Here is a 12,751-nt window from a genome sequence, read left to right as displayed (position 1 = left end):
CCAGCGGTGACGTGGCATTCTCACGTGCTCGGAAGCAGAACTCGTCGAGGAGGGGGCGCAGGATCGGGGCTGCGCACGGCTGCCTCTCTCGCCCGGATCCTTCGCGGGACGCCCTGCCTTCCTGTCCGCGCGCCCCCCAGACGAAGAGGCCGATGCTGAAAGCCGTGGTCCTCATCGGCGGCCCCCAAAAAGGTGAGGGCCGCCAGCAACCCTAAAGCGGCCGGCCGAGCTTTGCTTCCCTCCCGCCCGGTGCACCTGCCCATCAGAGCAGACCCGCCTCCCCTCGCTTGCCCCACCTGCTGCGCCCAAGGGGCTTGCGGGGTCAGGCGGAGGGACGTGGCCTGAGCCTCTGACTCGAGGGGCGGGGGAGCCGAGTCTAAGGTCGGGGGGGGGGCAGGCTTTCCTCCTGGAAGCCGGTTCCCCACGTGCTGTGGGTGTGCGAGAGGGGGTTGACTATGTCGTCAAGCCTGGGAGACCTGTTTTCGAATTTGCATGCAGCTCACTGGGTGACCTTGGTCCAGTCACTTGCTAACCTACCCCACAGGGTTGTTGTGAGGATAAAATGGAGAGGGAGGGAACCATGTATGCCGCCTTGATTTCCCTGGAGGAAAGGTGGGATAGTAACTTGGTGAGGGACTGACACCCTGTGTGTGTTCAGAAGCCTGCTTGTTCCTTATCCCTTCCTGTATGTGAAGGGTGAATTCTGCCCTGCTCTCACATGAATATGCCTTCTCTTCCCCTCCTCTGGCCCACCTGGTGTCGCTCCCATTCCTCAGCCTTGGCTTCAGTCGTCTGCTGCTCTTCAGGAGCCTCAGAGTGACATTGGCTTCCCTTGTTCCTCTTCTGGTGGCAGCCATTCCTCTCAAGGCAGCCCATGATTTGTGTGTCTCCTGTCTCGCTTGTGAATTTGGTGAGCGACAGCCTACAATTCTGTGGTAACCTTTTCTCTTGCAGGGACCCGCTTCCGGCCGTTGTCCTTTGAGGTGCCCAAGCCCTTGTTCCCTGTGGCAGGAGTGCCTATGATACAGCACCACATTGAGGCGTGCACTAAGGTATGGAAAGGGGAATTAAGCTGACACCATGAGGGCAGTTCATAAAAACACCAGAGGAGCCTGCTGGATCAGGCCAGTGGCCCATCTGGGCCTCTGTCCTCTTCTCCCAGTGGCTGACCAGATGCCTGTGACAAGCCTGCAAGATGGACATGAGCACAACAGCACTCTGCCCACCTGTGGTTCCCAGAAACTGGTATTCAGAGGCATAATGTCTCTTGACAGGAGAGGCAGGACACAGCAGCCATTGTGGCTGGGAGTCCTTGATGTCTTTTCCATGAATTTGACTAATCCTGCCTTAAAGTTGGTGGCTATTACTGCTTCCTGTGGGAGCGAGCACCGTTGTTTTAACTTTGTGATGCATGAAGGACTTTTGTCTGTCTTGAATCTTCCAGTCTACAAGTTTTAGTGTTAAGATATGTTACAAAAGGTTTCTCTGTCCACTTTCTCCATGCTGTGCAAAATTTTCTAAACTTATTTCAATTCACCTCTTATTCGCCTTTCCTCTAAAAGAAATAAAAAAGGTCCGTAACGCTGCAACCGTTCTTCATAGGGGAGTTGTTCCACCCCCTTGGTAATTTGGGTCGTCCTTTTCTGAACCTTTTCTCACTTTAAAATATTGCTTTTGAGGTGAGCTGACCAGAACTGTACACAGCATTCCAACTGTGCTTGCACCAATAGATTTGTATAGTGGCATTGTGAAACTGACAGGGTTATTTTCAGTCCAGCATGTTGCCTTGTGCTCTAACATGCAAGAAACTGAGCAAGTAAGAGCTCTTCTGCTCTTGGCTTCATATGCCAATCAGTGGTTGCTCCATCTTCCTTTCCCTTCTCTGCAGGTGCCCAACATGAAGGAGATTCTCCTGATTGGGTTCTATCAGCCCAATGAGGCCCTCAGCCGATTCCTGGTGTCAGCCCAGCAAGAGTTCAAAATACCCATCAGGTGGGTGGTCACAGGGCTGGCTCAACCGCTGGACATAATGAGGCGGCCACTTCAGGCAGCTGATGTTGGGTTGCATGAAAGGGCAGCAGATTGTTTGGGTATTTAAATGCATTGATTACTTTTTTCATATTAAATGCAGTGATGGAGAGGCTTTTGTTGAGGAGGGGTGGTGCTAGTGGGGGTTTTCTGCCTCAGGTACCAAAATAATTTGCTCATCCTTGGCTGCTGTGCAACAGGACTGAGGAAGAGGAAGTGAGATAGAGCCATTCGGTCCTCCGTCTTAGACAGCAAGATGCCTTGGGCTGGTCCTGGGTAGTCAGTCAGCACTGCTAAAGAGAGAGGAAAGGGCTCCATCTTTACAATCTGCCATTCAGGTCCTGATTCTGCAGAGACTTTGGAAAAGGGGGGTGTAACTCTGGTAGAGCATCTGCTTTGCATGTGGAAGATCCCAGGTTCAGTCTCTGGTACCTCTAGATAGGGCTGGGAGAAACTCTTGTCTGAAACCCTGGGCACTTGCTGCCAGCCAGTGTAGGCAGTATTACGATCGATGGACTAATGGCCTGACTCTGCTTAAGCCAACTTCCTGGGTCCCTATGCACCTGTTGAAACAGCCAAGCGCATTTGGCCTAGTAGACCTTGGCACAAGCAATTCTTTCCCCTGCAGTGAAGGGCCTTAGCAGCCTCCCGTTTTGTGTAGGTATCTGCAGGAATATGCTGCGCTTGGCACAGGCGGCGGCATCTACCACTTCCGGGACCAGATCCTCTCGGGTAACCCTGAAGCCTTCTTTGTGCTGAACGCTGACGTCTGCTCCGAATTCCCTCTGGGCGAGATGCTCAGCTTCCACCGGCAACTTGGCAATCCAGACAGCTTCCTCATGCTGGGCACCACGGTAATGGTGTGGGAATGTTCAGGGATGCAGGAGAGGATATATTGTCTGATTATATCCTTATCCAACTTGTGTTAACAGGTTCCACAATTTCAGCAGAGTAACATTCCCTTCTTTTAAATTTGCAGTGGCTGCGTTTGCTCAGGCTCGCTAAAGCCTCTATAATAACTGTTCTGGTATTTTTCCCTTATTCCCTCATAAAATAGAAGAGACGACACAGTCTTTTACAAAAGTATAAAAAGAGTTTACTCACATTCTGTTCACAATCAGATCCCAGAAGGCAGTCTTAGCTTAATGAAGTAACATACACTTTGAATCTATCTCTTAAGAAGACAGTCCCTTTGTCCTCTCTTGGCTGGAAGCCAAGAGGGCATATTTCGCTCAGTAGATGTTGTGTCTTCAATGCATGTGGTAAAAGAGAGAGAGATGGCTGCCCTGCCCTGTGCTTTTGTCATTACCTTCACAGGTGAGGCCACACCCACCTCTAGTCACATGCAGAGGAAGTCTGTCCCAGCCCAGAAGGAAACAGGAAGTTTACCTGCTGGCTGGACAAACATCCTTCCCCATGTGTAAACATGTTCACTCTAGGAATGTTGTACTTCACTGCTCTTGTGTTTCACATCCTACAAATGGCACAGCCCTGGCCTCTCATGCTGACAGCGCTGTGGGCTTGGAAGGAGGGCGCTGCTTGGCACAGGATTGTGGGACCTTTGGCTCTCTTGATACTTGCTGGGCTACCATTCGTATCATCCCTGACCACACTGATTTTGCTGGTGGGAGCTGGAGTATGGTCGCTGATGGAGAGGTCCCCCCTCCCCGGCTTTGGGAACGCAGTTTGAGGGCTAGCTGCAGGTTCCTAGCCTTTGTGGGGCAACCCAGTCCTGCAAATTCTTCTCTAATCCCTCTCACCCCCTGGTAATGTTCCTGTGACCATTTTTCTTTTTTGTCCCTAGGCCAACAGAAAGCAGTCCCTGAACTATGGCTGCATTGTGGCGAACACTGAGACGCATGAGGTATGTGGAGGTCTGGAGGGAAGACTGGGCAGCAGGCATGCCCCAGTAGAGAGCTGCTCCACCTGGGATGAGGAACCTGTGCCTTCCAGAGGCTGTCCGACTACAACTCCCATCAGCCTTGAGTGTTGGCCATGCTGGCTGAGGCTGATGGGAGTTAAAGAGCCAAGACTGTCTACTGTCTCCCCTTTTCCTGTACCCGGTCCAGCACAACCTTCCTGCCTGCTGTTCTCTGGAGCCTGGCTCAAGCAGAGCAATCCCCAGCACTGGATGTTGCAATTCCCAAGACTCTTCCTTCTCTGCCCCACCTACGTGTCCCCTTCCTTCTCCAGGTCCTGCACTATGTGGAGAAGCCCAGCACTTTTGTCAGCGAGCTCATCAACTGTGGCATCTACTTGTTCACGCCGGCCATCTTCCATCACATTGGCGCTGTCTTCCAACGGAACCAGCAGGAGCTGCTTCTGTGAGTCTCTTTCTTAGCTGTTCCTTCCTGCTTCCTGGGAGCAACATCTGGTCACTTATCATCTCTCTCTCTTTCTGTTTCTCTTCCCTCTCTCTATGTCTCTTCCATCTCCTCCTCGTGCCACCCCTTGCCCACATTTAGGGGTGCATGCCTTGGGTAAGTGTCCATCTCCTCCTTCCTCCTGCATTCCTCGTCTCCCAAGTGCTTTTGTGCTTCTCTGCTCCATGGGACTTGGGCACTTAGGCTTAGAACTGGCTTTTTGGCTTCCCAGGGATGGGCAAACCTCTGTGGCCCTCAGGATGTTGTTGGATGGACTCCAATTCCCAACAGGTCCAATCAGCATGGCCAAGGGCCAGAGATGATGGGAGTTGTAGTCCAGCCACCTCCAGAGTGCTTCAGGTTCCTCATCCTCAGTAGCAGAAGGATCTGCTGTTGCTGTACTTGAGTGGTTATTTTCCCTGACCTAGAGAAATGCCTTTTCTTTCTGGCCACACATCATCTTTCCAGTGAGTCATGTGGCCCCTAACCCTTTGTATGCCTTGTTTGCACAGGGAGGAGAGCACCAATGGCTGGCAACGAGCTGAAGCCATCAGGCTGGAGCAGGATGTCTTCACAGCCCTTGCCGGGCAGGGACGCCTCTTTGCCTACAAGACGGAGGGGTTCTGGAGCCAGATCAAATCCGCTGGGTAAGGGGAAGTAGAGGGAGGTACAAGCCTGGGAAGTGGTTGTAAGCCTGCCTATGAGATAACCAAACACTGAATCAAATTTTTCTCTGTGGATCTGAGAAAAATTTTCTTACCTTAAGCAGATACCTGCATGCTTTTTTTGGAGGCGGGGGACCATAAGAATATGGTGACAATGCAAAAGCCAAAGAGAAACTCCTGAGAGTTATTTCTTATATTGGGAAATGGATGGGTTGGGGGGGGGGCTGACCATGGACCCTGATCACAGCCTCTTTCTTCCTCCATGACTGTTGTTCTGTAGCCACGAGCCCAGGCATGAGGAATTTGTGGCCTTCCAGGGGTTGCTGGATTCCAGCTCCCATCATCCCTGAGCATTGGCCATGCTGGCTGAGGCTGATGGGCGTTTGAATCAAACAACATTGGGTCAGGAGCACAAGTCCTCCACCCTTGCTCTCATATGTGTGGATCCAGACTCTATATTCCTCCCTCTTTCTCTTTTCTCAAGTGTTGTCCCAAAATTGGCAGGGGACAGGGATCCAAACTAATAAATATGTAGATCCCTGAAGCAGAACAAGTGCAATTCTAATTTCCCACAATTTAGCTTTTGAGCTTAGAATTTGTGTTTCTGTCTCATGGGTGGCCAGAGTCCAATTTTTCAAAAGAAAGGCAAGAAAATTTGAACTCCCTGGGAAGTTGCAGAATTGGGTTTACAGGAGATACTGCCAGCTGAATGAGGCAGGATAAAAATGTCCTGTGCTCCATCCCAGGAAGAAAGGATTCTTCTTCTTTTGATCATAGGCTTTATTTTTTTGGTGAGGCACTCAGTCATTTTCCTTTGTCCTCAAGAGGACAAAGGCATTCACGGGCTTGATGCTACATTTGGAGGCAGGTGCCAGGTGTAATTTCTGGCTTGTTCTCTTTGCCAGGTCTGCAATTTATGCCAGTCGCCTGTATCTGAGTTGCTACAGCCAGTGCCACCCAGAGAGACTTGCCCAGAACCAACCTGGTGGACCCACCATCCGAGGTACTGGCTCCCTCTTTCCACATATGGGAGACGAAAACCACAAATGCATGATGTTGGTAGGATGAGATAATTCTGCTTTTGTTCCACAACATAAAGGGGCCGTAGCATCTGAAAACAGGTTTGCTGGGTGGAGGCCATATCGGTGGTACAGTTTCCAAGGGGCTTGGGTCAAGCCTGCACATTGCTGGACTCCAGCTACCATCAGCCACAGCCAGCATGGCTAATGGTCAGAAACGATGGAAATTGTAATCCAACAGCTTCTAGATGGCACCAGGTTCAGGAAGGCTGCTCCAAAGTGTGTGATGTGTCTCCTTTCAGTGTTTATCCTTTTTGCATTGCTTTTGAAAAGGTTTACTAAATTGGGAAACGTTTGCCTGTTTTCTGTGTACTTCATGCAACCGTCTTCAGCCATCATCTTCTGGTGGCTGACTTGGAGCTCTTAGACATGGTTTCAGAGCCTGCCAGAATTATACTTGATAAAACAATGTCACATCATTCACATCGAAGGCTGTGACAAATACAAAGAACAGCAAATCAGTGCAGTAATACAAAGCTAAAATTCCAAATCCTGCATCAATACATGAAAGAAAGAAAGAAAGAAAGAAAGATAGACAGACAGACATATAAGTACTCCTCCAATGATTCACCCCCCATTGGGTTATATAGACCCATCTAAAAAAATTTGCTATGTAGAACCACATCTCAAATTTTATGTTGTTGTTTTTGTACTAAATGTGCTATGTGTATGGTTATTTTATTGTTCATATAGTTATATGTTATGACAAATCAGTAAAAATTAGTAAGAAAAGAGGAGATTGCAAGAGTACAAAGGAAGGGGTTGAATACAAATTAAACATCTGTATCTCCACAGCAATTTTATCTATCTCGCTCCTTTGTGCTTTACACTGGAATTATTAGAAAACCATCAGTTTTAACAAGAGCATTCCTTCTCTCCCCATAATTGTGCTTGGTGAGAGTCTTCTTTAGTTTTCAAGCTGCGCAGCTTGCAGACTTAACATATAGAATAAGAGAACAAGAAGAACATACATTTAGAGAAAATTGGAAAACGTTCATTGAATATATGGGGAAATTGTGTACACTTGAAAACGTTGGCAGTATTAAGATAAATTCAACAGTGTAAATAAGTTTTGATGGATGTAATAATGGAATACTGAATGGTTTAGTTTTTGTAAAATATGCAGGGATTTATTATATGCAAAATGAACCTTGGAAAGAGAAGAAGGGAAGTCATTGATATATTAAGGATGTTAAAATGAGTATTCTAAATTGTAAAACAGAAAATTATATACATTATATGCTCTCTCTTTAGTTTGTCCCAAGCTCCTATGGCAAGGCAGCTATCTGTCTTTGAAAGGAGTCTCTACCAATCTAGGCTGCAGTGTGTGTTAGGGTTATTTGCTTTACCGAGTCTGCTGTGCACGGAGGTATTCAGCATTGCTGCTGGAAACCCGCATTGTTGTAGACAAGCAGAATCTCTGCAGTGATGCTTTCAGAGGGGTGGCAATGAATCTTCTCCATTGTGGAGTAAGGAGAAGAACTAACTCTGTTGCTGCTTCTTTTCTATGCAGGGAATGTTTATATCCATCCTGCAGCCTCGGTGGATGCCAGCGCTGTGGTAAGTGTAATGGGCAAGGTGTATTCTGTGCCTGGCTCCAGCATGTGTGGGGATAGATTTTAAGGAGCTGTGCATTTTGGTTTAATCTCTGGGCCCCTGAACATACCCTGGACTTAAGAGAGCATACAGATGAAGGGGGCTATTGGCCTGCGCTGGGCCACTGACCACCCTGTGCCTTTTCCCTGTAGCTAGGTCCCAATGTGTCCATCGGGAAGGGGGTGACGATTGGCGCTGGCGTGCGTGTTCGTGAGTCCATTATTCTGCATGGGGCTTCTCTCCAGGTAGGTATTGCTCCGAAGTTCCAATGGGTCAAGTTCTAATGTCTTCCATCACCTTAGGGACTACTCAGACTATTGTTCTTAGTATAACAAATGTGTGGTTTTATTGCTCATTTGTTGCTTGGGATCGAGACACCTTTTCCACAAAGCAGAATTCAAACAGTGGTGTTTCATCACAGGGGAAAAAATAACTTCCTTTCTGCTCCAGCTGGTGCTGCCTGTTGCAGCCATGACTGTGGTTGTATGAGTGTTGCAGCCCACCCATTGGATGTTGTCTGTGACATCACTTTGATAGGGCTTCCTCCCCATTGTCCAGTTGTGCCATTTTGATTTGATTCCTCCCTCCCCGATTTTAGAGACCCACCATCCCTCCACTAAATGTAGGAGTGTGCATGAAACCGTTTAAAATGCTTGTTTAAAAGTGACAGCCAGCAACAAGGTCCCTGCAGAGATGCCTAGCAATTTTAGGAACGTTTTTATTATTTTCTCCCCACCCCACTGCAAACTGCACTTTTTACTTAATTATTTTGGCACTGCGTGTAGGCTCAGCCCACCATCACCCACGTTTTACACAATGGTAGGATCATTGTACTACTGCTGCTGGATTGGGGTTGACACTTTGTTGCTCTAATCCAGGGATGGGGAATCTGTGGCAATCCAGATGTTTTCAGGAACCCCATCAGCCGCAGCCAGCATGGTCAGTGGTCAAGGATGGTGGGAGTTGTCATCGGAGAACATCTGGAGGACCTCAGAAGTTACATCTCTGATCAGAGGCAGGAGGCTGTTTTAGGCTTAGGACAGCTCTTGCTTTGCTTCTCGTTGTTTTGCTAATGCTCTGCAGGTGGCACTAGTGCACTGCAAAGTCTGGTATTCCCCTGCCCGGTCTGGCCCCCACTTACGGAGGTAATTTCATTTATGTATTATCAATGAAAACATACAAATGCAGCTGAAGCTGTGGATTCATGAGAAATGTAAAAGACTTGTAAATCTGTAGTGCTGCATCATTTATAAAAAAATTTAGCGGGGCTATTAAGAATTTAGGAGGGGGAATTATTGGTGCCCTATATCCTCCCCCTTTATTTTCTTGGTATGTCCCAGCTCTAAAAGTACCCAGAATCTTGGAGGCTGCAGAAGTCCTGACTGAAATTCTGAAGAGGGGTTGACAATAGCTGGATCAGTGGCCTGATGTGGTACAAGGCAGCTTCTTCCATACATTTTCCATTAAATGTGCAGTACAATCCTAAGCATGAAATATGTCCTGCTGAATTGAATCGGATTTACTCCTTCGTTAAGGGCCAGAGTAGATGAGAAGTTAAGTGTGTGTTTGCATTTATCATGTGCTTAAAAAAAAGAAAATGAAAATATTCATGGGAAGGGGGTGTAATAATGGTTATTGGCATTGTGGCAGGCAGGGAAGTGGAGTTCAGCTCTTTCCCCCCCTGCTGTGGCCATGATGAAAAAACCCACTCTTCCACAGCTGCTCTTTGCACTGGGAGGGAAAGCGGGGCAGTTTGGGAGGTGCCATTTCCATCACGATCACAGCAGGGGATGGAGAAGGTCAAACTCTCCCTCTGTCTCGATAAACTCTGTTTTTTAAAAGTGCACATTAAATGCAGAGATGCATTTAACACCGCTTCTAATTTGGCCCTGTGTTTCGGAGGGCAGTTTTGATATTTTTATAGTGCGGCTTTTAAACGCTGAAAGTGCTCCTCCACACATGCCTCCAGTAATCCTTGTTTTAACAGCTCTACAAAGTTCCTGAATAAATAGAGGAGGAGTTTGTTCTTGTAGAAAATCAATTGAGCCAGTAGCTGGGGTTGTTAAAAGTGGAAAAGAAAGTTTGATGAGTGTCTGGGAAAAGCTACACTTCCGATTTCCCCACAGTGATCTCCACTTCCCTTTTAAGTGTTTTATAAGCACCATTTACGTCCTGGCCTGTCTGAAGGATTAACACCAGTCTTAGTAGCATCCATGGCAAGATTGCTGAATCCCAGGGTGATGCCACCTGCAACATACCAGGAATGCAGGAACTGGATTAGAGCCGTTGGCTTCTCCTTTAAGTAGGAAATGGTGGGGGAGAGGAAGAAAAAGCCAGACTTGTACAGGCTCCTTTGTCCTCTCACTTAAAGGAGAAGGTCCTGCCCTCCTTCATCTGACATCACAGGTAGGTGTGGTTTGGAGGACAATGGCCTTATGGGCCAAATGGGAACCCTTGGCAGGCCAGGATTGGCCCAAGGGCTGGTGGTTCCCCACCCCAATGTTAGTGCCTGTTCTTTCTTTCCTGTCCCCTTTTCCCAGGACCATACATGTGTGCTCAACAGCATTGTGGGCTGGGATAGCACCATTGGACGCTGGGCTCGCGTAGAGGGTACTCCCAGCGACCCCAACCCTAACGATCCCTACGCAAAAATTGACAGCGAGACTCTCTTTCGGGATGGCCGCCTCACCCCATCCATCACCATTCTGGGTAAGCGCCTGCCCACTTTAAACTCTCTTTCCCCTGTACCTCCCAGCAAAAGAAGAAGAATACTCTCCTTCGCTTCTCTCTTTTGTGTTGGCTGCATTTTCCCTCTCACCCACCCACTTGCTGATGCCTCTTGCTGCTCCCTCCTCGACAGGCTGCAACGTGACCATCCCTGCCGAAGTTGTCATCCTCAACTCCATCGTTCTGCCCCACAAGGAACTGAGCCGCAGCTTCAAGAATCAAATCATTCTCTGAAGGCGCCAGGCAGGAGGGGAACCTCCAGTTGCCCCCAGGTGGCGGAACAGAAGGAAGCCCCGGACGCTGCCCCCACCCTCAAGCCATGGCCTCTTTGGACCTAGCATGGGTCACCACAGACTTCCCTCCAGGTCTGTTCATGGAAGCGGCAGGATGGGGGATGCGAGCTTCCCTCTTGGGCTGCTGCTATGTCAGGTGGCTTGCCTACTCCTTCTTCAGCTGCCGCAGAACCTTTCCTGGAAGCAGGAGGCCGCCTCATCCCGAGGCCGCAGTGCTGCCGTGCTACCAGCCAAAGGCACGTGGCAAGGAAAGGATGTGTGGATATGCTGGGGAGCCTTTATTAAACCCAAGGGCTGCATTCTCTCATGTGCAGTCTTACGGAGGCCGTATGCCAATGGGTGGGGTGCTGGAGCCCAAAGTGGGTGGGGCAACAGAGTCTTACCTTTTGTATTCCAGCCACGCAGTAAGAGGTTTTCATATACAGTACACACGCCTGCCTTTATCAAGGCAAGGAAGAGGCAACATCGCAGTCTAAGGACCTATTCCAGCTGGGGAAATGTGCTGGTGGAGAGAGCAGAGCAGGGCTGGTGTGCTGTGGGAAGAGTCCCAAGGGATAGAGATACCTGGAGGGTTCCCTACCCCTGGCCTAGGCCACTGAAGGACCCAGGGGTACATCTGCATGCCATTTGGGCCTCGGATGCATTCGTTCAGCACCCCACATTTCCACTAGCTGTAGTGCGTTCTTCCTGATTCCCATTAGTACAGTGGTACCTTGGGTTACATACACTTCAGGTTACATACGCTTCAGGTTACAGACTCCGCTAACCCAGAAATAGTGCTTCAGGTTAAGAACTTTGCTTCAGGATGAGAACAGAAATCGTGCTCCGGCAGCACGGCAGCAGCGGGAGGCCCCATTAGCTAAAGTGGTGCCTCAGGCTAAGAATAGTTTCAGGTTAAGAACGGACCTCTGGAACGAATTAAGTACTTAACCCGAGGTACCACTGTATGGCATTGTGTGTCTGTGTGTATCATTTTCCTGCTTGTGCACAAAGGCACCAAACGGGGATTGTGGGGATCTGCCATGGAGACATGCTCTGCCATGGAGAAATCTATTTACCAAGCAGCTATCCCATAGTATGTGCATGCAGCCTCATGTTTCTTCCAGAAACTGGATGGTGGAGCCTAGAAGCAATTTGAGTGGGCAGCAGCGTGATGGGGCCGGGAGGACAAACTTACTGCATAGCTTAACCTCTGCTGCAAACTGAAGCTTTGATTTTAAAGCTCCAAGACGAATGAGTAGATATTGGTTGAGGGATCAACTGCAGCTTGTTAGAGTGAGTGCATGTTGAGGAAAGTGCTTGAGTCTGTTAGTTTTTAAGTTAACGGGAACAGCTTTCCACAAGGGCTGGAACAGGAGCCTGCATTGAGCAAGGGGCTCTGGAGATCAGATACAACAGGGACTCTGGCACATGCAAGCTCCCACACTGCTGTTGTGGTTCATTTGCCCTCAGGCTTTACCTTTCCATGTGCAAGGGCTGAGGTTGCAAGGAGAGGGGTTGTCTGTTGCAGAGGTGAAGAACTGGCAGCCCTCCTGGACTTGATCTCTCATCACCTCTGACCCTGGGTCTTGCTGGCTAGGAGTAATGGGAGCTGGAATCCAACAACAGTTGGAGGGTCAAATGTTCCTCTATTGATACAAAGTGCCCTGATCTGATTAGGTTCTGCTAACCTGTTTTCCTTGCCTTAATGGTAGGATTCCAACTCGGGGCCTGGGTGTTGGGGGATGCACTAAGCTGCACCTAAGGGAGGTGAAAACCCTGCTCCTGATATAATTTAGCACCAGAGAGGAGGGTTATGTGTTTACATTCTTGCTGTTTGTGAAGCACTTTGAGAACATGTTGGAACATGGACGTATCAATGTAAACAGCTATGGAGGATGTTCAGTTTCCAAAGCAACTCACAGCAAGTTTCCTTTCCAAGGTCTAAAGACTGGCTAAGGTCTGCCGCCTCTCTCCCTTGCCAAGTTCAGGAATTAGGACCCTACAGTGAACTGGTAAAA

At 48.8% G+C, this 12,751-nt stretch overlaps 1 protein-coding gene across 2 annotated transcripts; it reads left to right on the top strand.

Annotated features, from left to right (window-relative positions):
• Positions 1-11,782, top strand: GMPPA (GDP-mannose pyrophosphorylase A). 2 transcript variants are annotated; one of them, XM_053400874.1, is made up of 12 exons: positions 1-192; positions 955-1,052; positions 1,889-1,992; positions 2,690-2,882; positions 3,833-3,892; positions 4,222-4,352; positions 4,904-5,038; positions 5,962-6,059; positions 7,649-7,695; positions 7,884-7,976; positions 10,272-10,440; positions 10,592-11,782. In XM_053400874.1, exons 1-12 carry the CDS (start codon positions 153-155, stop codon positions 10,690-10,692), a joined length of 1,269 nt encoding a protein of 422 aa, XP_053256849.1. In that variant the 5' UTR covers positions 1-152; the 3' UTR covers positions 10,693-11,782. The 2 variants fall into 2 exon arrangements, with proteins under 2 accessions (XP_053256849.1, XP_053256852.1); XM_053400877.1 differs by lacking the exons at positions 1-192; positions 955-1,052 and adding an exon at positions 1,112-1,352.
• Positions 11,783-12,751: the final 969 nt, after the last annotated feature.

This window comes from Podarcis raffonei, chromosome 1 (assembly GCF_027172205.1).
Source record: "Podarcis raffonei isolate rPodRaf1 chromosome 1, rPodRaf1.pri, whole genome shotgun sequence".
Lineage (NCBI taxonomy): Eukaryota > Metazoa > Chordata > Lepidosauria > Squamata > Lacertidae > Podarcis > Podarcis raffonei.
This window is presented reverse-complemented; position numbering and strand designations above follow the sequence as displayed.